Source organism: Podarcis tiliguerta (genome assembly GCF_965153285.1).
Source record: "Podarcis tiliguerta genome assembly, chromosome: 17".
NCBI classification, from domain to species: Eukaryota; Metazoa; Chordata; class Lepidosauria; order Squamata; family Lacertidae; genus Podarcis; species Podarcis tiliguerta.
The window spans coordinates 10123894-10150418 of NC_139550.1; the positions used below are offsets into that span (position 1 = coordinate 10123894).

The 26525-nt window shown below is 43.8% G+C and overlaps 1 protein-coding gene across 1 annotated transcript in view; it reads left to right on the plus strand.

Annotated features, from left to right (window-relative positions):
- The first annotated feature begins 19309 nt into the window (after positions 1-19309).
- The window catches only part of TRABD2A (TraB domain containing 2A), a 115706-nt gene continuing 108490 nt past the window's right edge, over positions 19310-26525 (plus strand). Inside the window, exon 1 of the mRNA XM_083420147.1 lies at positions 19310-19336. Within this exon, the coding sequence (XP_083276273.1) occupies positions 19325-19336 (12 nt within the window). The 5' untranslated portion in view covers positions 19310-19324. The remainder of the gene's footprint in view (positions 19337-26525) is intronic.

Genomic DNA, 26525 nt, shown 5'->3' on the forward strand with positions numbered 1-26525 from the left:
GCAGTGGCATGTTTGACATGGCAGACCTGTAGAACATGATGTTACAAGGCATGCCACGCTGCAACCTGCGGCTATTGAAAAGGTTTGCCACAAGGTGCCAGTTAGATTAGATCGCTCACTTTTGTAATAGCTGTCAGCTGGCGGCGGCTGTTTTTTCCTACGGCTGAGCTCTAAGCTTAGGAAGGTCGCCTCTTGCAGAATCCCAGCTGTGACAAGGACTATATAATAAACAACTTCTTTATGGCACAGAATCTCATAGGTGTGATTGGCACAGGGTTTTAAAGCCCTTTCACGTAACTAGCAGTGCACGTGGGCTTTAAAATGTGCAACGTTACGAAAGGCCTCCGTATTTCTGGGAATGCAGGCATTTGACTGTCAGGGACAGATTCAAGGCTTTTCATTGTCTTGTGCATTTAGAAACAGCCTTGACAGTTTTTAACTTGATAATCCTGACACCAGCTCTATGAAGTAAGTCAGCTGAGACAAACAGTTGGTTCACATATGCATATGTTCAGTATCCACTGACCGTAGCTTAAAGACATTGCGTGTGTAAAGGAGTTATCACAGAGGAATCTGCAAGAGATAGAGCCAGGGCCAGATTTAGGTTTGATGAGGCCCTAAGCTACTGAAGGTAATGGGGCCCTTTATATGTCCAGCTGTCCTTTCTCAACAACAAATTGCCGCTGTTTTTCATGTTGAATATATGCTGTATGGTAATTTATGGACCTAAAGCCATTTGCACATAACAATATGTACAGTGGTACCTCAGGTTACAGACGCTTCAGGTTACACACACTTCAGGTAACAGACTCCACTAATCCAGAAATAGTACCTCGGGTTAAGAACTTTGCTTCAGGATGAGAACAGAAATTGCATGGCAGTGGCGCAACAGCAGCGGGAGGCCCCATTAGCTAAAGTGGTGCTTCAGGTTAAGAACAGTTTCAGGTTAAGAACGAACCTCCAGAATGAATTAAGTTCTTAACCCGAGGTACCACTGTATTTTATCAAAGTAATTGATGAACTGAAATACAATTAAGAAAAAGTATATTAATAGTGAAATACAATTAAGAAGAAGTATATTGGGGGGGGGGGGCCTAGAGAGTGGGCTCCTAAGCTAAAGCTTGTTTAGTTTATATGTAAATCCGGCACTGGATAGAGCTCTTGTAAAAGACACCTGCTTCTTGGGAGAAAAGCAATGACAAACCTAGACAGCATCTTAAAAAGCAGATACATCACCTTGCCAACAAAGGTCCGTATAGTTAAAGCTATGGTTTTCCCAGTAGTGATGTATGGAAGTGAGAGCTGGACCATAAAGAAGGCTGATCGCTGAAGAATTGATGCTTTTGAATTGTGGTGTTGGAGGAGACTCTTGAGAGTCCCATGGACTGCAAGAAGATCAAACCTATCCATTCTTAAGGAAATCAGCCCTGAATGCTCACTGGAAGGACAGTTCGTGATGCTGAGGCTCCAATACTTTGGCCAGCTCATGAGAAGAGAAGACTCCCTGGAAAAGACCGTGATGTTGGGAAAGATTGAGGGCACAAGGAGAAAGGGACAACAGAGGACGAGATGGTTAGACAGTGTTCTCGAAGCTACCAGCATGAGTCTGACCAAACTGCAGGAGGCAGTGGAAGACAGGAGTGCCTGTCGTGCTCTGGTCCATGGGGTCACGAAGAGTCGGACACGACTAAACGACTAAACAACAACACCACCATCCATAATTACTGAAGATGCAATAGTTTGGGGTGGGATTAATTCACATAGGCATGTTCATCATCACGGCAACATCATTAGGTGGCTTGTGTGTCTGATTGAACCAAGGTTCTGTACACATTACCATTTATTCCAGTGCACTATACTGCTCCCCCCCCCCCGATAATCTTTCACCATTTCTGAGTCTTTATGGTTTTTCTGACCATTCTTCACTTCTCGTGGTATTATCCATGTTTCTGGCTTGGTTGTGAGCTGCTTTCGGTTGCCTTGGGCAAGAAGAAAAAACAACAACAGCTAAGAGATTTAATAAACAAAGCAAATAATGAATTTAATTAATGGCTGACAGGTCACCCACTGCTGGATCATCCCTGCTCTATATATAGACAGGAGATGCAGCTGCGAGAAGATTGCTGTTCCACTCATGTCCTGCCTCTGGGCTTCCCACAGGCATCTGGTTGGCCACTGTGAGAAGAGGATGCTAGAGTCGCTGGGGCTTTGGTATGATCCAGGAGGATTATTCTTATGAAGTTGAACCTTGTTCTCATCCACTCTCTCACACACCTGTCTCGCAGGACTGCTTTGCCCTCCGGTTCCTTTGTGCAGAAGTGCCGCGTCGTTCCGTGATTCAGCAAGGAATTAACAGCCCAGTCGAGTCCCAGCAGGGATGGTGATGAACTCTGACAGGTGACATCTGGAGCCAATAAAAAATGCAGCCTTTTATTCCGTTAAGTATTCACACCCTCCCTTCTCCCCCTTGCAGTTGTTTATCCGAACATGACAGAACAATCATCAGAGAGAAAGAGAGGGGGAGGGAGAGAAAATAAAACAAAGGCATTTAAAGTTTCCTTGTGTAAGTCCCCCTGGTAAAGCACCACATTCGTGGCTGACTTCAAAGGTGTAGTAGGGGAGGGGTAGAAGTCATTAGCAGCGTATGATGCCGCTTGGTGAAAGCGCAGCAAAGGGAAGGGAGCTCTGATTAATGTTCTCCTTCTTGAAGGGTTTTGGAAAGCAGATCTGGGAGACAGCTGGAAGATGGGCAGGGATGTAAGAGGGCTTAAATCTACGGCATGTGCACCCTAGAGCAAATCCCAAGTAGTGCTGGGTGATATCTGGTTTTAAGCTTTGTAACATATCACCAGCTAAACATCATGATATACTGACATATCACAGTGTCTGAAACAGCGATGGAGCTATGTAGCATTGGCTGTCTTTACATTTTTCCCTACATTGTGAAGTTCCCACACTGTGGGAATGCGAATTTTGCATAGCGTGCATGCGTGTGCGTGCATACACACATGCACACACGCATACACACATCATGATTCACAATAAATTGCCAGGTCAAAAATCCTGAAACCAATATCATGATATGGACTTGAAACCAGTTTTGGATGATATATCACCCACCCCTAACGCACACCATGATTCATGATATAGTGCCAGGTCAAAAACTATGAAACTGAAATTGGAAAAGTGAATTAGTACCAACAAAAAAGGAATGGCAGGATAAATTATTTGAATATCTTGAACTGGCAAAAATGATGGAGAAAATCAGGAGACAGCCTAATGAAAAGTTCCAAAAGGAATGGGAAATTTATAGAGATTACTTTTTAAAAAAACAGTGCCCCCAAATCAAAACTTGGATTTGCTTTAATTTTTGCAAAACAGAATATGGAGTATAAGTATAGTATGTGGAAAACAGCAGAAATGATGAAATGATAAAAGAAGCAGTTTAACAAATAGACAAAACAGACCCACTTTGGGGAAGACTGACATCTGTCAGAGAATTAAAAAAAAATGGGAATAAAGAATATGGTGCCATAAGTCCATGTATAAGAATTTATGGATTTATGGTTGTATGTATGTTTCTTGTTTTGTTGTTGTTGTTGTCATGTTATTATTTTGGTTACTTTATTGTATGTGTTTGTTTATCAAGTAAGAAAACTAACAAAAAGCATGGGGGGGGGAACTATGAAACTGATATCACAATATGGACTTCAAACTGGTTTTGGACGATATATCAATATATCGTCCAGCTCTAATCCCAAGGTCAGATTCACATAGGATGTCCACCAGTGTTCATCCCTCTGGCTTCTGATGTTTTCCATGGCAAATGCTGGACCAGTTTCTGCCTACAGCCTGCACAGCAGATGGATGTCATTGCAGTCAGTACAGCGGATACTGTCTTGCACGATGGTAGGGGTTGTACAGGATTCTTCTATGCTAAGTTGTTTCCTGTAAGCTCCTCCAAGAGCAGACTATCAGCATTCTAAATAATAAATGCTATTAAGCTGCTCTAGAGTGGCATCTACTTGCTTCTCCAAAGTCTCAAGCAGAGAATTTCATGCCCTGCCACTTGACATTCAGTTATCTGGCAAAGCTAGGGATATTTTGTTTACGCTGCTGTGTTCTCTCCATTTCTGCAACCGGGGAGATGTTACAGGAGTGCAATGCTTAACCAGGTTTGGATTCCCTGGGAATACTAGAGGCATTATGTAATACTTGCAGTTCTTTACAAATATAGAGGTTGAGCATAATTGTGGAGATACAAAATTGAAGTACGCCATTCAGCTGCCAAAGCCAACGGCTGCTTCCTCATCAGATCACCAGGAAGTTTATTAGCATGTTAAGATGCTTTCAGAGCCCAAACATCTCTCTCTCTTTCCATACCTTTCATAAGCTCTACCTCAACCTGCAATTTGCCCTTTCTTTCCTTCGCAGATATCCAAGGTACATCCATCTTAGCTGGGGGTAGAGGAGAAAGATATGTCTTTTATCAAAACGGTTTTCACCTTCCAAAGGTGTTCCTGACCTATCAGCTGGTCATTGTTGGCCATTATTTGTATCCCTGTTAGGGCAATGCTTCTATTCAACCAAGAAAAATGGCACAAAATAGTGTGCATGCTTTCAAACTCTCCAGGACTCTTAATCAGGCTGCATTATAAAAGACAACAAAGAGTGGGAAGGAAGAAAAGGCTAGGGAAGAAAGAAAAAAATTGGATGGTAATGAAGCTGTGTGTTGTCATCTAGTAAGAGTTTTAAGTAAGTGTGGGTGTTCCCGGTGTTCATGTGAGGCTCATGTTAGGTACTCTGCAGGTTTCAGTTGCACCAAGGAAAAGCACCCAGCCGTTGATACCTCATTTCTGGAAAGACAACCAAAACAAAAACCAAAACAACAAAAGCAACCTCCAGCTATCATGTCTTCATTCTTAGATGAAACACTCAGATCCCTTGGTAATTGAAAAGCAGAGATTAATTTTAGATGGTGTGCTTTTAGAAGCCAAACAGGGTGTGTTCTTCCTGTGAGAAGTTGTAGTCAAACATAACTATGCATGTGCTAGTTAGTGCATGAAGGGGTTAAGACCACAGAGTTCTGTTCCTAGACTCAGCTGCATCACACCCTCTCCTTCGTGAGGGCGGAAGTGAAACAAGGACGGACGTGGCTGAACTTGCTGCAATTTCAGATAACATGTTTGAAACTATATTTTGCACCCTGGGTTCTCTCTGCTGCTGCATGGAACAATACATGAATCAGACCTTTGGATTTAGTAAGTAAAGCTTTTAAGTTTAAGAGTATGTGGTCTGTTCATTGCTAGAGGGGTAGAGAGAAGGGGTACGTGTTTTAGGGCAGACTAAATGAGATAGGCAAAAGGCTTTAACAACTCACATACCATGCTATACTGTTGCTTAACTCCGAGAGTGCGCACTATTTTGTGACACTTTTTGGGTTGGCCCCATAAAAATAACACAGATTTTGGGTTGTTGTTTTTCTTATTGGTCAGCACTGCTACCTATAACTTTTTGTACAATGGGGCATTCCCCTGTACTTCTCAAGCAAAGGAGATGCTTGCTAATTTTGCCGGGGTCCTTAATGTTGTCTCCAACCTTACCTCTTTTGTCCAACCCTTAATCCTAAGACATTATACAGTCCATTTATCAATAGATCTAAATATTACCCTTCAAACTTTCAGGATAGCATTCACAACTTCCTAACATCCTAAATTGAACCTGGGACCTTTTTGCACAAACAAAATGCATACTCTGTCCCTGAGCTCTGTCCCTCTTAAGGTCTTCTAAGGTACATATTCCTCTTCCCAGTAAGCCACAGTCCTGCAGGATTTGAGTTCAGCCTAGCAAGAATGTGAGTCCTAAAGCAGTGAGTCACACCACTGAATAATTAAAAATCTCTCTCAAGGCCTGCCGCACATTTCTCTGTCCCGCCAGCTGAGCTTTCAAAGGCAGAAGTTCCATGTTAACTGTGCTCTCTGGTCCCTGGATGAGAGTCCACTCCTAGTTATCCTACTGATGTGTCACCAACCCACCCCCCACACCTACCAGTGGATGAGCTTCTAGCTGCAGTGAAATTCACAACCTTGCCCAAGCTACGAGAATAATAAATTATTCCAGAACTGTGCTTGTCCATAAATATTAAATGTTTTTCAAGCTGCAAGTTCTGACCTCTCTGAGAGCAGATGCCATAATGATGGCACTCTTCGCAACATTACTTGTATTGCTCAAAATACAGGGGATGTGAAAATACCAACTCCGGTTGACCTTGCATGATTTATGAAAGAAGTTTCCACTTGCGTTCAGTCAGGCAAGCCCATCCAGGATTAATAATGTACCTGGAGAATTTCCGTGTCTTTTCCGTGATAAAATATATGCTGGGGTTTTGAAAGGGGGGTGGAAGTGGTCTTGGGATAGGAGGGGTTTAGGGATCATGGGCCGGAATGTGTACATGGACTCAAGTGTGCATGGCCAGCACTCAACGCGGGTGGTGCTGTGGTCTAAACCACTGAGCTTCTTGGGCTTGCTGATCAGAAGGTTGGTGGTTCAAATCCCCATTACAGGGTGAGCTCCTGTTGCTCTGTGCCAGCTCCTGCCAACCTAGCAGTTAAAAAGCACACCAGTGCAAGTAGATAAAGAGGTACCACTGCGGTAGGAAGGTAAACAGTGTTTCCGTGCATTCTGGCTTCCATCACACTGTTCCATTGCACCAGAAGGGGTTTAGTCATGCTAGCCACATGACCCGGAAAGCTGTCTGGACAAATGCCGGCTCCCTCAGCCTGAAAGCAAGATGAGCCTTTCAACCCCATAGTCACCTTTGACTGGACTTAATCATCCAGGGGTCCTTTACCTTTTTTACCTTATGTTCATATACACACTGCTGAGAAGTTTAGGATATTTTTCCGGAGTGATGACATGTGATTTTATATATATATATATATATATATATATGCAGGTTTTGGTGTCCTCGGGTGTCTTCCCGTGTAAAAGTTGGGGTGTCTAGGCGACGTTTCGACGAGGTCTCACTCGTCATCTTCAGGCTGGTGCTTTCGGCTTCTTGTTACTGGAACAGAGCAGGATCTCAGTGTTTGAGTTCCTATAAATACTGTTGAGGAGGTGTGGTGTATAGCCTCCAATGTTCTGGGCAGAGAGGAGGTTCCCAGGCTAGTGTGCCTTTTCTTCTTTTGTTCCTTAATTACTTGAGGGATATCTTGAGTGATTTCTTGAGTGATTTCCTGAATCCCACTTAGGTGGGTCATTAGGTGTGGATTAGTTGCTAAAGCCTTCGTGTCTTGAACTCTTGAACTTTGTGAAGAGTTTTTCTGAGAAGATGGCTGTACTGCACTTGGTTGTGCTCTGGCTTGGCTTCGTGTATAGGGGCGAGCTGTGGTTTTGTGGCCTGTGCCAGCCAGATCTGTGTAGGGATTGCAGGCACCCCCCTGCAATCCCTACACAGATCTGGCTGGCACAGGCCACAAAACCACAGCTCGCCCCTATACACGAAGCCAAGCCAGAGCACAACCAAGTGCAGTACAGCCATCTTCTCAGAAAAACTCTTCACAAAGTTCAAGAGTTCAAGACACGAAGGCTTTAGCAACTAATCCACACCTAATGACCCACCTAAGTGGGATTCAGGAAATCACTCAAGAAATCACTCAAGATATCCCTCAAGTAATTAAGGAACAAAAGAAGAAAAGGCACACTAGCCTGGGAACCTCCTCTCTGCCCAGAACATTGGAGGCTATACACCACACCTCCTCAACAGTATTTATAGGAACTCAAACACTGAGATCCTGCTCTGTTCCAGTAACAAGAAGCCGAAAGCACCAGCCTGAAGATGACGAGTGAGACCTCGTCGAAACGTCGCCTAGACACCCCAACTTTTACACGGGAAGACACCCGAGGACACCAAAACCTGCATTCCTGTACCCGTGAAAATCTACGAAAGCAAATATATATATATATATATATATAATCTCAAACACACATATATATATATAACACACACATATATATAACACATATATATGTGTGTGTTATATATATGTGTTGACTCTTAAACTTATGCCCACAAGAAGCTCTCACAGAGGACTAAAAAAATAGCTTGCTTTATTATATAAAATAGGAGCGACAATAAATGCCGTTTCAGACCACAAAGTTACAATCTATACAGGTAGCAAATTCTATGAAACATACACCTTGATTAAAGAATAAAAAGTTCCCTAACTATTTTAAGAGGCTGACAGAAGTGTGGGCATGACAATTTTGCTATAAGCCTGCCCTAGAAGCAGAGAAGGGATATAGAAGTACACCTGTTCTTAAAGCAAAGCAGAAGTGTGTTGAGTCCTGGGGAGCTCTGGGTAAGTGCTGTCCTATTGGAGCTAGAAGAGCTAGCTAACTACTAGAAAGCCTGGGGTTGGAAGAATATCCTTAGCTAATGTCCTCCTGGAAGGCAAGGGAGGGGCTTTGCAACAAGCAATTCCTCCCCCCCCCCCCGACCACCTTTGCATAGGTGTGTCGAAGATCCAGCAGCACTGACTGCTTGGTGAGAAATAATAAGGAAAAGTGAGCATTTTAGCTATTCCCGGTCTTCTAATTGTTCTCCCGTTACCATTTTTAAACAGAGGGAAACCATAGCCTATATGTCCACAGTAGGAACACATTTATTAAGCAGCAAAACCCACAAAGACAATCGATTCTCATATTATAATGCATTATGATGCTACCCCATGTTATGTCTTGAAGGTCATGTTGGTGATTTAATTTAGGCTGCCTCCCCCCCCCCCCCCACTTTACATTGAAAGCTGACACCGACCGGTCCAACTGGGGCAGCAATTCCAGTGTGCTGCTATAATTAAGAAAGTTTAAGGCCAGGAAGGCCTCCTGAGATCGACAAGCTCCCTGAATTCTAATTAACTAAACTTTTGATACTTTGGTTACTGAAGCATATCTGTCAAAGGGTATCAGTTCCTAATCTAAAGACAGAAACTCAAGGCAAACCCACCCTCTTTCTCTCCTTTGGCAAGATTCTTCCAATAGTTAATCATCTTCTCATTTTTAAGAGAGAGAGAGAAGAAGAAGAATGTGCCTTCTTTCTAATTTGAATCCTTTCCACTTTAAATTCCAGACATTTGTTCCAATTATGCTTTTCACTGGTAGAATTAAGAGCCCTTTAGTGCCCAATACTTTCTCCCCACGGAGGTGCTACTTTACAAACCTTAATCAAGCCACTTCTTACCCTCCTTTTCAATAAGTTAATTAAGGCTTGCTTTTCAGCCTTCAAATCAGCCTCTCTGTATGGCCCAAAATCCTGTTAAAATTGTGAAGCAGCCCCTTCCTGCAACATATTCAGACCTTGTGGTGTAGTTTAAGCTTGCGAGTTAGTGACTCCACTGGACGGGCCCTGTACAAAACAGGTGGGATGCTGTAAATATACCCACACGTATGTGATGATTGAGGTGGGTGAATGGCAGCAGGGTGGTGGAAGGGGGGAGGGCAAGATTAGCTGACGAAGTAACAAGACTTCCTAATAACTTTCCTGGTTTATTAAGACCTTCACTGGAGGCCTTACTTCAATTTCAAGGGAGGTCCATTTGATGGATACACAAACCAGCTCTTTTCCCATAAAAAGGTAAAAAAGATAAAGGACCCTTGGACAGTTAAATCCAGTCAAAGGCGACTATGGGGTTGTGGCGCTCATCTTGCTTTCTGGGTGAGGGAGCCGGTGTTTGTCGACAGACAGCTTTCCAGGTCATGTGGCCAGCATGACTAAACTGCTTCTGGTGCAATGGAACACCGTGACACGGAAACACCATTTACCTTCCTGCCACAGCGGTACCTATTTATCTACTTGCATTGGCATGCTTTCGAACTGCTAGGTTGGCAGGAACTGGGAGCTCACCCCGTTGCGGGGATTCGAACTGCCAAACTTCCGATCGGCAAGCCCAAGAGGCTCAGTGGTTTAGACCACAGTGCCACCTGTGTCTTTTTCCATAACAGCACCTAGGCTGTAGAAATTGTCCCTTGTAGAAGGAAGGAAGGAAGGAAGGAAGGAAGGAAGGAAGGAAGGAAGGAAGGAATTATTCCTTGTGGTCAACTAAGACATTTCATAAAAGCTGTTTGGGATTTGATCCGATTTTGTGCTGTATGCATATGGGATGTTAGGCGCAAGCTCTTTCCATTCTGTAAGTTAATGGATGATAATGCATTTATCTGTTGTGATTTTACTGCACTGTGCTGCATTTTTAAAGGAAAGGCAACATATTATAGCTAGCAAATACTCCACCCTCTTCATTCCTACCTATGCTCCATCTTTCCTTGAAGAAAATTCCTGTGGCCCTCATCCTCTTGAGTCTCGCTTCCAGTTTTCATCAGATTTTTCTGAATCGGGCTGCGTGGTCGGGGGGGGGGGGGGAATCCAAACAGTAAAAGCATTAGTAATGATCAGGGTGGACTACAAGCAAAGTGGAAGTCCTGGCATGATTCCCCACAAGTGCAGAAAAAGGACAGAAAGTGGATACTGGGCATTGTGGGGTTTTTTAAAAAAACAGTAGGTTTGTAGCCCTGATGGTTATAACTGTATGTTTTAAAGTGTGTGGTGAATGCCTGGTGAAATTTCACACACCACTCCAGAAAACTTGAAATCCTACAACCTCTTCATGAAAGAAAGTCCTATTGTGGTCAATGGACTTTACTTCTATACATCTATGATTGCATACCCTCTAATATTTCTCCGATAAAAATAGGGATGCCCTATTCAATAATAATAATAATAATAATAATACACTGCCCATCTGACTAGGTTGCTCCAGCCACTCTGGGCAGCTTCCAACATATATAAAAACATAATAAAACATTAAACATTTAAAAAACTTCCCTATGCAGGGCTGCCTTCAGATGTCTTCTAAAAGTTGTATATTTACTTATCTCCTTGGCTTGAGGGTCGCATAACTCCAACATTTCTCTGATCAAAATAGGGACATTCTAAGGAAAAGCAGGACATTCTGGAATCAAATCAGAAACCGGGTGGCTTCTGTAAATATGGGACTGTTCCTGGACAATAGGGACACTTGGAGGGTCTGTGTTTGTGCTTTATTACTTCCAGTGGGCAGGATTTTAGTGATCCACATAGTCCTTCCTTGGCCTACTTTGTAATTAGCAGAAACAGAGCAGATGAGTAGATTGTGCAGGAAATGAGCAGATTTCTTTAATTTGCATAGTATATTAAGGGCATAGGATCCATTTCTCCTCCTCCTTCTTTTAGTGTGTGGTCTTAATTACCTTGATACGAAATTTTAATTCTTAAGATTTCAGCAGGACTCCCGTGTACATGTTAAAATGCAAGTTGGCAACTATTGCCAGTTTGCATTTACCACATTAACATCACATGTCACAAATGCTTTGCTGCAGACACTCTCCCAATTTACAACACATTCTGCACTCGCTGGAAAACTCCAACTGTCTCTTCTTCCTGGAGATCATTCCATCCTTTCTCTCATTACAAGGCGTTTTCTTCTTCCTTAAAAAGATAATTATGCTGGATTTGCATGATTTGACTTTTGCACTCAAATTTGACTCTTTCTGGCAAAAGCTAAACCTGCCACTTAGCCATTCCATTTCAAGGTTCTCCCCTTTGCAAGGAATTGCCTTGTCCAGCTGAGGACAAGAGAATCTAGCTAGAAGTCAAGAACAGGTCTTTTCCTTGCTTAAGGAGTATCATCTGACTCTGACTCTGCCTTGCCTTGCCTTGCCTTGCCTTGCCTTGCCTTGCCATCAGTGCAAGGTGGCTCTCTCAGGTAACGTGACTGATATCCCGACACGCCTTTCCTTTGACCAGAGCTCAAAAGTGAAGTATCAGCTGCATCCTCACTTGCCATCCTTCAGGTCACGAGTTCAAGTCTCGCTATAGGTTCAAACTCTGCCATGAGCCCAACAGATTTTGAGGCTGCAATTGTGAAATCCCAGTGTTCTCTTTCTTTTTTAAAAAAATGATTTGTAGAGGAAAATCCCGAGCCTGTGCGTCTCTAATAAGGAAAGCCCTCTAACGAGAGACTTGTAAAGTTGAAGTACTGGAGAGGTGCAGAGTCGCAGACACAGCCAAAGGCGCAATTAAAACAGCAGAAACGCCAAGAAAAACACATCCTTGAAGAGATCTGAAGACGTTGCCGGGGACGCAAGTATCCTGCAAAGCAGCCATTTGCGTAAACCCCTTTTCCGACTGACCGGACCAATTTACTTCTAAAGCAACAGCAGATGGCGCTGGGCAGATGGCTTGGTTATTCCGAAGCCTCTCCGGAGAAAGAAGGTGGCACTTCGCTATAAGTTTACATTATTTTGACAGCAGCCCTGGACTATGGGAGTGAACGGGATCTGAGCAAATGTGATATTTACAAGCGCTTCTGAAAAGGATGGCTAAAGACCTTTCATCCTGCTTTATTTTGTGCTGACAGCTGCGACAGAGCTATGGTGTTCCTTATTTATACTGGTAGTTGACGCTACGGCAAAGCTCAGGTCAGGAGGCAGTATATTTATGGAAGGCAACCCAAACATCATTCTTGCACTTAGCAGCCACTGTGGCCTTTAAAGCATGAGAGCTCTAATATTTATACAAGTTGCTGGGGATCACAAACAGGGAGAAAGATGTTGCACTGAGGTCCTGCTTCCAGATTTCGCACAGGCATCTAGTTGGGCAGGCCCAGCTATAGCTATACTGACCCTTCCAATGCCGTTAACTCCATTGGAGGTGATGAATGGTCAGGAAGGAGCTGTGTGGTTAGCTTTGGCGATACAATGCCAGGCCTTTAAATGTTGCAACACAGCTGTGGAATGGAAGTGCATTACTCTAGTAACATCTAAAGGGTGTCCTGCTCCAACTAGTAACTGATTAAATCAGACCTGTGCAACTTCAGACTCAGAAGCCCTTATTGTGCCCGCCCCCCATTGTATTCTGGACAGCCTCCCTGCTCTAGGCAAGTTTTGTAAAACTCCAGGTGGGCTCCCATTTATGGATGGGAGTCTTGGTGGACCATCTGTTGAACAGGCTTAATTCTGTCCCACTAAAAGAAGTAGGCCTGATGTTAGCAGGTGGATCACTAGGCAGATGTGAAGAAGAAGAAGAAGAAGAAGAAGAAGAGGAGGAGGAGGAGGAGTAGTAGTAGCAGTAGTAGTAGTTTGGATTTGTTACCCCGCTTTATCACTACCCGAAGGATTCTCAAAGCAGCTAACATTCTCCTTTCCCTTCCTCCCCCACTACAAACACTCTGCGAGGTGAGTGAGGCTGAGAGACTTCAAAGAAGTGTGACTGGCCCAAGCTCACCCAGCAGCTGCATGTGGAGGAGCAGGGAAGCGAACCCGCTTCACCAGATTACAAGTCTACTGCTCTTAACCACTACACCACACTGGCTCTCCAGTATGTCAAGGGGCTCATCTCCTCTAACTCCTTTTCTTCCACTCCAGTCAGCTGAAGGTTTACTTGGAGGGTAATCCTTCTGTATGCAAAGGAGTTTACTCCAATGTACGTAGAGGGTTTCAGTCTTTGAGCAATGTCCCTGGCTTCTGAATTTCACCAAGCATGATGCATATTACCTTGGGGTCTACAGTATCCCGGGGTGACACTGCCAGGAAACTTTTTGGATGCATAAAGGGAATGTGTCTCTAGCAGGAGCATGGAAGTATTTGGGGATGCTTCTTCAAGGTTCTGGTGAAACCACATCTGGAATATTGTATTTTGGTTACAGTCATTATTACCTTTCTTTAAGACTGACTCAAAGAGTGCTCAACTTTATGGACTTTTCCCAGCTACATTCTGGCTTTGTATATTGTGCCTGTTTCTCTTCCAGGTTTTTTTTCTTCCTGTTTCTCATTTTTGACATGTGGGTTCAGTGGTGATAGTGTTGATAATTTTAGATTTCTTGGACACCCTTTCCCAGGACATGTTACAACAATTTTAAAATGCAGTGTTAAATTTAGTTAGATGGGATTGTAAGCCTGTGGACAAGGTATATTGATTTTAAGAAACAGTATAGGGTGGGGTGGGGGGGTGTTTGTATTGCTATAACTGCTAACAACAACCAGAATGGAAAATGAATCTAAACTGAAATGACTACTTTGCCCCTGAGAGCAAAATTCACTGCACAGTGCAGACACGGAACATCCTTCCCAGCTGACCACCACAAGAGATATTTTCCACAATACAATACTTAGCTGCTTTCATTTTCTTGAAAAGAGGTTCAGAGATCAGAGCAGGGCATGACAGTGAAAAGGGAAAGTTGGTTAGCTTTAAAAAGGCCGCCTGTGTGTACAAGCACCAACAAATTTAGGTGGGAAGTCAAAATGAGGTTTTTGGCTATGAGGATCTGGAGCAATCTAGAAGGAACAGCTGTAGGAGCAATGGACCTAAGTAGGTTCAATCCTTCCTGTTGCTTCTTGGTCATGCTGGAGTGCAATGAAATGTTGGGAACGGGCTAAGCATTGCACGTGCTGCGTTGCTGGTATAGCAGCTATTAGGGTTGACCTTATCCTGACACAGGGAATAGGATAACACAGATGATCCCTCTAATAGCAATTTTAACGTCTCTGTTCATGATGAGCTGCCACTAACATTGGGCATGAGGATTATTTACAGCTCAATGTTAATGAAGTTTACATCCCATTGATTTCAAGTAAGTGTGTGGAGGGCTGTTTCCTTTGGTAGCTTCCATCAGTCTTATCTCTGCCCAACAATATGCATTAATCCCTTGCACCCACATGCTCTCAGCTTTCTGCTGAGATATTATCCTTGTGTTGGAATACAGGCTTGTTTTACTCACCAGACTAATCTGATATACTTTTTATTTTTATTTTTTTAAAAGCGTGGTGGTGGTGGGGTTTTGCCCCATAGGCCAGGGCAACACAGGGCATATCCTCTTAGAATTTCATCACACAAATTTGATCTAGCTTGCGCCACTGGGAAATCGCTTCTTAAATGGAAAAGGCAAGCATAAATACAAGTATTTCGAGATTAGCAAGGAGCTGGTGGTCGGCGCTTAAAGGTGAACTTTCAAGTTGAAACTAAATAAATAATGGTGTTCCTCACGGATAAACGTTGCAATATATTTAATTCAATATTTTCATTAGCAGTCTAAGCAAACTGATGGGGGAAAGGCAATGATAAAAAAAATTGTGCCTGACATCATTGCAGGTAAAGGAAGGGATTAGGGGTTTATCCGGGATGAATGGAATAGTTCATGTTCCAAAATAGAAGTGGCATATAGCGTAATAGCTCAACACATATTGCCAGACACACACGGAAACCAAAAATAGATAACTTTAAGACTACGTGGCTCATTCATACACATAGAAGGATGCTTCCAACTTTCAGCATTTGAATAGATGGGACTTCTTTTTGGATGGGTCTAATAAATATACAGTTGTAACTTGGATCCCAAATGCCTTGCGAGTCAAACATTTCGGCTCCCAAATGCCACAAACCTGGAAGTGAGTGTTCCGGTTTGTGAACATTCTTTGGAACCCGAACGTCCAACGCGGCTTACACGGCTTCCGATTGGCTGCAGGAGCCAACATCAAATCCTTGATATGGATTGGTTGTGTTGCTGCATGTCTGGCGAGTGCTGTATTTGTGGGGAGTGTGCTCTTAGCCTGTGCGCGCGCGCGCACGCGCACACACACACACACACACAACTTGGCTGCACCCACCCCTGGCAGGTGGCCCTCAGGGAATTAGCCGACCGCCATTATGGTCCTGAGTTTGAAAAAGATTAGCATCCCCTCCTCTCTTGAGACTGATCTATAGGCTGTTCTACAATTCAACTTCCCTTCGCATATGTTATGCCAACAGAGACAATATCCTAATGCCAACAGGCATAATAAACCATTTTCCATCCAGTTTTGCTGGTCTGGAAAGTATTTTATGGGAGGAGAAGAGGTTTAATGGCGAACACCTGCAACTTCCTTTGGTGCAGATGTGGAACTTGTAGTTTTAAACTCTTGGCTGTGCACAAGGACATTAGTAAGGAAACATCTCCTGGCATTGAAATGTGATTCTCCACCCCCATGTGCTATTCCTTTTGTAGTAAAGCTCTCTAAGTCAAAACAAATTGTGCCATCTACTGGAGAAACAACAGCGGTTACACATATCACTTTTGCTCTGTGCATCAAGGACTATATTGAGCATACGCTGCAAGTTTGCCATAAGGATCAGATTAAATATTTCCATCGCAACAGAACCCTAAGAATGGGTAAGAGGGAGAACACACAGATATCCTACAAAGCAGATGTGGCAGCCGCTGAGTAGCTAAGGTCAGAAGGATAATTTTTATCAGCATCCCATGAATATTGGCCAAACCTGCCCTTGTGTTCTTCCATTGGTTTGCCAAGACAGTAGCCATTCTATTCTTTCTTATTATCACTTACGCTCCAACACGCCAGCGGTTACAGTAGGGACACTGGTGTGCCTATAACACCCCTACTCTCACATGGACTATCACTGACCAAGTGTGCTCACCATTGCATGTTGCTGACAGCGATTCTTTAGCCCCTGTGTGCAGCATTCATTTAACCTAGCCTATTTATTTAATTGCTATTCCAACCTTACTCTCAAAAGAGCCTAATGTGGCAAGAGACCACGCAGATATTTCGCTGGAGACCCAGAAGTCTGAAGAAATCTGAGGTATATGAGATGTGTGCTGTTGAGATCTAAAAATGCACCCTCAAAAATAGAGACAGCGATTTACCCTGAACACTAGAAAACAGGAAACGGCATGGTAAATAAGGGCAACTGGAGTTATTACAAACTGAAATTAGTTCTTTTAAAAAAGTGTTTTTCACGGATGCCACGAACCAGTCCGTGCTGATATTCTCGTTAAATTGGCTGGATGCTGTCCGGCTCCTTCAAGTACCTTTTCAGGGGAAGCCTTTGATAGTGATCTGTAATGTTAACGAACAGAATGCCCGGTGGCTTCATGGATTTCTAAGAGAGCCTCTTCTCCATTTCCTACAGCCTCTTCAGGTGGTTGGGCAGACTGGAAAGAGGCTGGCAGTGTGCAGACATCGCTAAGATAATTGGCAAGACATTTTGAACCCCGCTCTCTCCCCCCCCCCCCACTTTTTTTTTTAAGCAGCAGGAACAGGTTTCTGTGCTATGAACTCCGCTCAATTGGCCTTGATCATTGCTGCTCCTGGCTATTGCTTGCAATCTGAGCTTACCTCGGCTTGAGTAACCCTACTCCCTGCAACTTTTGTTTTGAGATATCCTACCTCTCAATCTTTTGAATTGTGGTGCTGGAGGAGACTCTTGAGAGTCCCATGGAATGCAAGAAGATCCAACCTATCCATTCTGAAGGAAATCAGCCCTGAGTGCTCACTGGAAGGACAGATTGTGAAGCTGAGGCTCCAATACTTTGGCCACCTCATGAGAAGAGAAGACTCCCTGGAAAAGACCCTGATGTTGGGAAAGATGGAGAAGGGGATGACAGAGGATGAGATGGTTGGACAGTGTTCTTGAACTACCAGCATGAGTTTGATCAAACTGCGGGAAGCAGTAGGAGACAGGAGTGCCTGGCGTGCTCTGGTCCATGGGGTCACAAAGAGTCGGACACGACTAAACGACTAAACAACAACAACAACCTCTTGATCGGTCAGAAGGCTTCTTTCCAGCATTAGGTCTTTTCACTGGATTCTAGCTGCAAGCTAAACTTCCATCTCAGATCTCTCCCCCCCCCCCATCCAGCCCCTCCTTTAGAACCCTCCAGGCTTGTTTCAGTTGAGTGTGCTCTGGATTCTCATATCCTTGTGTCAACAAGGAGAAGTCCTTGTGGAAAATATTTAGGCTTTTGTGGGTTGGAGAGTGCCATTCTTGGCTCCGTCCGTTTTTCTGCACATCTGCAGAATGTGCCATTTCATGCAAGCTCGGAATAAAAAATGTGCAAGCAGGACACAGTCCTTAAAGCCATGTCCACATATGACATGGCAAGGCAGAGATTAGGATATTGCTTGTTGTCTTTTCTGAGTCTTTAGGGAGGCAGGGCATATAGATATAGATATAGATATAGATATAGATATAGATATAGATATAGATATAGATATAGATATAGATATATGGGACACATAGCAATATTCAAATTATTATAGGCTAAATAACAGGGCAAAAAATCTTTGTGATTCATTTGGAGGAAGAGAACTTGAAGCAATTACATACTTGAAATAGTTTACAGGGTAATCTCATCATGTACAGAAATCACCCTGGGGTTCCTTGAGGGATGAATGGGATAAAACAGTGATGAATAAACAACTTTCTCAGGCGATGTAAATTTTGTTGTGTATCCAGGCTGAGGCTTATCGGCCTCGCTCCACATTATTTCCATCTGACAAGGACAGTTTTTCTTGTGATGCCGAACACAAAACTATACGTTGCTTTGAGGAAGAAAATAGATTAACCAAACATTTTGGGTTAATGACTAGGACTACCGTTTACTGAGAGGATTGTGTTAAATTCGGGCTGTAAACTTAACATGATGGAAAATTAAATTAGCAAAGTGTCTTATAATATTTAGTATCTTCTTGTTCTTGGTTGTTGTTTCTCTAACCAAAGATACAACTAGCCTTTTGGGTGATTAAAAGAAATGCACAGGAGCCTGCTGGATGAGACCAAATGCCCATTTAGTCCAGCATCCTTGTTCTTATCAGATGCCTGTCAGAAGGCAACAAGCAAGGACTGAGCGCAACATCTGTCTCCCTCCTTGTGATTGCTAGCAGCTGGTATACAGAAACATTCTACCTCGAAGAGTGGAGGTAGAATACAGTGGTATCTCGGGTTAAGAACTTAATTCGCCCTGGAAGTCCGTTCTTAACCTGAAACTGTTCTTAACCTGAGGTGCCACTTTAGCTAATGGGGCCTCCCGCTGCCGCTGCGCCGCCAGAGCATGATTTCTGTTCTCATCCTGAAGCAAAGTTCTTAACCCAAGGTACTATTTCTGGGTTAACGGAGTCTGTAACCTGAAGCGTCTGTAACCTGAAGTGTCCCAAGGTACCACTGTATAGTCATTGTGACTAGTAGACACTGATAGCCTTAACCTTTGTGAATTTGTCTAATCCCCTTTGAAAGTCATCACTAAATCTTATGGGAGTGAATGCCATAGTTTAGCTATATGCACTGCGTGGAGAAGTTCTTTCATCTGGACTGAACATTCAGCTTCATTCGATGGCTCCCAAGTTCTAGCGCTATGAGACGGAATGTCAAAACATCTTTTGTCGTCTCACCGATATCCAGTCTTCTCTCTATGGAATCCAGTGGTCCAAGGATGTCTTTGGTCAAGCTTAAGCAGAAGGCATGATAAGAAAGGTGATTTCATTCTCACTTTAGTTACTATGCGTCGAGAAATGCTTAAAGATCTCTGTTCTCTATGATGTGGGCTTCCGCAATGGATGCCTCCTCTACTTAATTGATTCTAAAAATAATACTTGGCATTCATGAGGCAATCTTTATCATATATTAGCTTCTTAATCAAAGCAACCTTGGAGAGCACTGCAAAATGAACTTTCTCTAAGTAAGTGAGACTCAATGTGTCATCACAAGCAAAGCAGGGGCACAGAATTTAAATATTAGGGCTGCAGCATTTCCTCCCCCGCCCCTCTTTAGAGTGAATTCACATTGCTGGTTTTTGTTTTTTGGTTTTGTTTTGCATTACTAGTAGCGTTATCTAGCAACAGCAACAACAATAAATTGACAGTATATTTTTTAATAAAAAAACTGCAACAATAAAATAAAAAGGGGAGTAGATAAAACATAAAAAATGATCATATTATAAAAATCAATTTTAAAAAACAGCCACATTAAAACGTGCTAAGATGAGCCATAATTTTTCTAAAAACCAAATCTATCCAACGAGCTCAAAGGCTTATCTAACTAAACAAGACATTGGGTTTTATCCAACTAAGTTTTACTTAGAGTAGAACCACTGAAATTAATGTACCTAAATTAGCCATGTTAAATCATTTTAGTGGTCTGCTCCAACTGCTGTTGGATACAACCTATTGTCTGATCAGAGAGGAGGCTAAGTAGACCTACTTAAGAACGGAGTTCCAAAGCTTGGGTGCAGCCACTGAGAAGGCCCTGTCTTGTGTCCCTGCCCACCATGGCTTAGCACATTGGTGGGACTAAAGAAGGCACTCTCCAGAAGATCTCAGGACTTGAGAAGAAAGCAGCCCTTCTTGTTGCCTGATCCCAAGCTGTTTAGGGCTTTGCAGGTCATAACCACTACCGTATGCAAATCTGTGAGTGTTTATCATAAAGTGACTGAAAAAGCTGCCTTGTGAAAAGTTTGATCTGATTTGGTAAATCTATTCCACTCCCCCACCCCCACCCCACCCCGGCCCTGAAAGCAATGAATTATCTTCTTAACTAACTAGATAATGAATGGATTGTTGACATTTCCATTCCACCTTAAGGAACAGGCATGAGATTGTTGCGTGTCACATGTCTGTTTCCATTCCAGCACAGTATGCTGGGAACTTGTGTTTGTGCATAGAGTTTGCTTTTGCTGTTCTCTCCGAGACGACATGAGAGAGAGACAACATATTTCTTTGTTCTGTCTTATGTTTAATAAATCTGTAGCTGTAGCATGACTTCATACGCCTCACGCCTGCTTCTGTGTGCGCAGTACACTCTGCTAATTACGTGCCCTGGCTTCTAAAGTCCGGGTCGCTGATTTACGTCAGAGCATGGGCCGATGGAAGGAGACGTCCAAACTGGGCTTGCCAGCTGGCCTCCCGGACCCTCTGCATATCGACATGGATAACAGGAGTAGATCCATTCCATCATTGACTAAAAGAAGATGTCCGCAAGCTAGATTATAGAAAGTGCATACAGTGGAACCTCGGGTTAAGTACTTACTTCGTTCCGGAGGTCCGTTCATAACCTGAAACTGTTCTTAACCTGAAGCACTACTTTAGCTAATGGGGCCTCCTGCTGCTGCCGCACCGCCGGAGCACGATTTCTGTTCTCATCCTGAAGCAAAGTTCTTAACCCGAGGTACTATTTCTGGGTTAGCGGAGTCTGTAACCTAAAGCGTATGTAACCTGAAGCATATGTAACCCGAGGTACCACTGCAGTACATTATGGGGAGGGGGGCTAATGCATTAAAAAGTTGGGCAGCTGCATAGCCTTGATTATGTGACCTCATCCTCAACTTACAATTTCTTCTTGGGGTGGGGAGGGAGACATAATGGAATACAAGAAAAGAGCATGCAAACAAAAAAAATGAACCAGGGTAGGCATGTCCAATAGGTAGATCAGTATTAGATCATTGGCTCCCCCAAAGATGTTCAACAATTTTACTCCCCTAACAAAAGCTCAACCTGAACCCCCCCCCCCCAAAATGGACCTACCTCCTCCCTTTAAAAAACTCAACAACTTTTACCTGAACCCCCTAGTGATCTAGGGGGTAGATCACTGCCAGTTTTTAGCTCTGTGAGTAGATCGCAGTCTCTTGGGAGCTGGCCACCCCTGAACTAGGGGGTGGAACTTTATTATTTCAAGGTGATATCAAGCTAAATCATACTCTGAGTAGACCCTATGAAATCATTGGACCGATGCGACTTAAGGGCATTGGTTTTAGTGGGTCTGCTCTGAATGTAACCTTGGCTATCACCCTGAGATCTAAAGCACTGCAGAAAATCAAAGAGAGGCTTTCTTGCTCATAGCATATGGATTGCACCAGAGTTCAAGGGCTGTGTGCACCTTGTTGTAAATGGCACCAGAGATGAAACCATCCTGAATACAGTTTAAAAATGATACTGTTTTGAAAACATTGTGTTTATTGTGCAGACCATAAACTTTGACATGCTGTAATCACAATCCACCTTTTTTTTTTAGCAACACGGAAGGCCAGAGATTTATTTTTTTACAGAAAATGACTGATTTTAATATATGTATTCCATGCCTTTCCATAATCAAAGTTGCTTTGCAGCAACATGAACTTTAGAGAACGGTGACCTGTCTCACAGCAAATAAGCCTGCTGCTGCTGATTGTTGTAAATAATAGTAATTAGATTTACAGACTGCTCTGTGCTGTGCTCTGGCGCTAACTGATGTCCTACCAGTATGTATGAGACTATGATTTATTGAATTGGAAAGAATATTTTATGTTTATGGCATTACAGCAGCTATGACATGATCTTAAGAAATACATTGCTTACGGCGTGAGCTATACATGCAAGTTGTAGTCCGAAGTAGTTAATAGATGTGAATTGGGACACGTCAAAAGAGAATTTGGAAGCTTGCTTTGTAAAGCACCCTAGCCCTGCTTCTTGGACCATGGGGGTGCATACCAGGTACCAATGGCAGCTTATAAACGGATCTGGAAAAGAATAAGCAGATGGTGTATGAAGGAGCATTGTCAGTGCTTTATACTGGTGCAGTGTGAAAGCTTCTTGATGTATGATTACACACACACACACACACACACACACACACACCCCTATGTTAAGACCGCAAGAGCGGTTGGCCATTTGTCATCACATACAGTCCAAATGGAGACCAGATGCCTTTCTGAAAAGCACTCCAGAGTCCAATGCTAAGTTATTGGGTTCAATAGCATTCACCCTGATGGTAAAAAGGTAAAGGTACCCCTGCCCGTACGGGCCAGTCTTGACAGACTCTAGGGTTGTGCGCCCATCTCACTCAAAGAGGCCAAGGGCCAGCGCTGTCCGAAGACACTTCCGGGTCACGTGGCCAGCGTGACATCGCTGCTCTGGCGAGCCAGAGCCGCACACGGAAACGCCGTTTACCTTCCCGCTAGTAAGCGGTCCCTATTTATCTACTTGCACCCGGGAGTGCTTTCGAACTGCTAGGTTGGCAGACGCTGGGACCGAACAGCGAGAGCGCACCCCGCCGCGGGGATTCGAACCGCCGACCTTTCGATCGGCAAGCCCTAGGTGCTGAGGCTTTAACCCACAGCGCCACCCGCGTCCCTGATGGTAGAAGATAATAATTTCTGCCTTTCCAAGAAAGGTGGGACAAAATAGTCTGTCTTATGCTATACACGAAGGTGAGATGATCATGGGGCCTTGATCTACAAATGCAACAGAATAAGATGGAATAAGCAGCACCTCCTCAAACTACAGGTGCTGGATCTCATTTTTTAATGCTCCCCAACATTAAAAATTTTCCTTGTGAATAAAAAATCAGCGCAGCAGGCTATCCAATATACTTTCTCCCTGGTGTGCTGGTTTTCTCTTGAAGGGAGTTTACAAAAATGTCCAATCTTTACAAAAGTGGGAAAGAGCTTATTTGATGACTCTCAAGTACTTCTCAGGAACTGCAGTCTCCAAGCTAAATTTGGAAGACTAGAGATGACTTCAAATTAAAAATTCAAACCTGAATGCTTAAGATTAGGCTCCTTAAATCTGTACCTAGGGACCTAAACTTAATATTTCATTTGAGTGATTAAAGATTAACGGACTGATCCCAAGACTTGCTGCACCAGCAAATGATATGGAAGGGTCTTGTGCCTTCAACTCTGCCAGCTTGTGTTGTTAAGCTGGAATTGCAAGGACATATGCAGATGGATAATACTTGTGCAATCATTAGAATGTAGGAACTATAAACCAGGGGTGAGCATTGACCACAATATTTGATTTGTATCCCTATTCAGGGCTTTGGAAAACAGCTTGTTTTGGTCCAAAGCTCATTTTGATCTGAGGCCAAATCCTGATCTGGCACAACGAATCTTCATTCCGCCACCCGGCCACTTATTTGTGGGGAAATGTTTTAAATGGTTATAACTGTGGGTTTTATTTTGTTTTACAGAAGTGGATGGAATTTACAGGCAAAGTAGCTCCTCCAAAGTGGATAAAGTTTGCCAAATTATAAACAAATAAGTTCAGGGAGGTTGTGCTAGGCACCTTCAACATTTGTATGAGGGTGGGGACGTTAAGTAAAGTACCATATTTTTTGCTCTATAAGACGCACTTTTCCCCTCCTAAAAAGTAAGGGGAAATGTGTGCGCGTCTTATGGAGCGAATGCAGGCTGCACAGCTATCCCAGAAACCAAAACAGCAAGAGGGATCGCTATGCAGCGAAAGCAGCAATCCCTCTTGCTGTTCTGGCTTCTGGGATTCAGAATATTTTTTTTCTTGTTTTCCTCCTCCAAAAACTATGTGCATCTTATGGTCTGGTGCGTCTTATGGAGCGAAAAATACGGTAACTGTCTATACCTTTTGTATTTTGGGAAAGAAACTGATTAAATTTGCAAGTAGCCCCTTCTCAGGGTCTGAATGTCAACAAATCTCAGAAGGATAGCTACAGTGGTTTTCCTGCAATGGTAGCTTTACAGTTTTTTTTGGGGGGGGGGGAATTAACTGATGCTCATCCTCAGCCCCCCCTAAGCTGAGGCCGTGGCTTTCAGTGTGCCCCCTTGCCAAAGAGCCCTTTTAAGGTTCCTCTGCACAACTATTGATCATACCCAATGCCCTTCACCTGCCAACCAAAGCTGTGACAATAAACAACGACAGCAAACAAGCAGAGCAAAGACTCATTGCTACAAGGAAGGCAAAAGCCTGACCTCAAGGAACCTAATTAGGCATTGAAACAGCAGCTAAACATATCCCTAGCAAGGGTATAAAAACAAAGGAGGGAGAGTTGAAGAAGCAGCCCCGTGACCAGGAATACTCCACAGAACTAGCAGGACTGCCAGGCGACAGAAAGCTACTGTTATGCCACAGCAGTAATGATAATAGTAATAGTGCTATTTAACACCACAACAGGAAGTAACCTTTTTATGAGGTATTTCCTGAGGCATTTCTGTTTGTGCACTTTGAAATTTTGATAGGAGGATAGGGAATCTTCCTTTGACCCTTGCTTGTGCATTAACAGGAAATACATGCCGTCACAATCAGTGAGCCACACTTTTTGAGGCAGGAGGTTTTTATTTTATTTTATGAAAATAACACCAATTAGTTCTGCGCCCTGCAGGGAATACTGATGGGCTGTGAATCACATCTCTCTGTATGATTGCCTTAACCGGACGGAGAGAAAATGTTGTGTAAGGTTCTGTACTGCTAAGGGGGGAGGAGGATAGAAATTGATGTGGAAACTTGCAGAAGTGTGTTTGTTTACAGTGCAAGAGAAAGCCCCAATAAGGGTGATGGAGGAGAGAGACAAGACGATAGTTGGCAGTGAAGGGTATCGTGAAATATTTATTCCCAAGATCTGTAATGATATATAGAACACCAACAGCAATAAACAACCAACAGCCCTGTTAAATCAGACCAAATGTCCATTAAGTCCAGCATCCTGTTTGCAACAGTGACCTGCTAGAGATGTTTCTGGGATCTCAGGAGCAGGGCATGTCTGCTCACCAGCTGTGATGGGATGAAGAGCTGCTTGTGCGTAAACTGCAAGTCCCTCAGAGTTTGAACAAGTTCTCAAACCTCTGCCTGTGACGGAGCCCCTCCAGCATGGCTGCGTCAATCGCTAGCAGAATCCGAAAGTGGTTGCTTTCGGAAACGTTTCCAACATAAAAGCTCCTTAACGGAAACACGTCTTCTGGACTCTCGGCGTGACAGTTTCCGGCGAGGAACGGGTGTCCCTATAGGAGGTCCTGAGACCTCCCCACTGTTTTCGCTGGAAGCGTCTCTGAGCCATTCCTCCGACTCTCCTTCCCTTGACGTTCCTGTTCTCCCCCTACTGGTTCCCTCTTCAGCTGTTACGTCTCTCTCTACCTCAGAGAGCCTTTGCACCTCCTGTCCTGCCGATGGCAGTTCCCTGACATCCACCTCCCCTCCAGGGCCCCCTTCACCCCCTCCCGTCTCCTCCCCTACGGGTTGGGAGGAGGTAAAACCCCGGAAAGAACCTTCCTCATCGTCCGAAGTTTCGAACACCTTACTCCACTTGTTGTTGTTCCTAGTCTCTCGGTACTCCTCGTCATCTGAGTCCGTTCCTTCTTCCAACTCCGACTCTGCGAATCCTTCCAGTTCCTCTTCCTCGTCTGTGGTGCCGAAATACTCCCTCCTAAACCTTGCTACCGGCTGTGGTTTCCTCGGGAATCTTTGGTGGAACGTTTCTGTTAAAACCTCGTCATTGACCTCCTCTGCGGTCACCCAGGTGTTTTCTGACTCCGGTTCCCCTTCCCACGCCACCAAATACTCCACCTGATTGCCCTTCCACCTGGAATTGAGGATTTCCGCTACATGGTTACTGCTTTCCCTCTCTTCCAAGACTGGTCCCCTGGTGTACTCCCCTTCACCTCCCCCCTTGTACGGTGACAGTAACGACCTGTGGAACACTGGGTGCAATTTCATGTGGCTGGGTAACCGGAGTTTGAAAGCCACTGGGTTGACCTGCTGAATGACCTCAAAGGGTCCCAATCTCTTGGGTCTTAATTTTTTACAACCCCCTTTGAACGGCAACCCTTGGGTAGACAGCCACACCTGATCCCCTACCCTTATTGTTTCACCTTCCCTTCTGTTCTTGTCTGCCTGCTTCTTATATTGTGCCTTGGCCCTTTCTAAGTTGAGCTGAAGCTGACGAT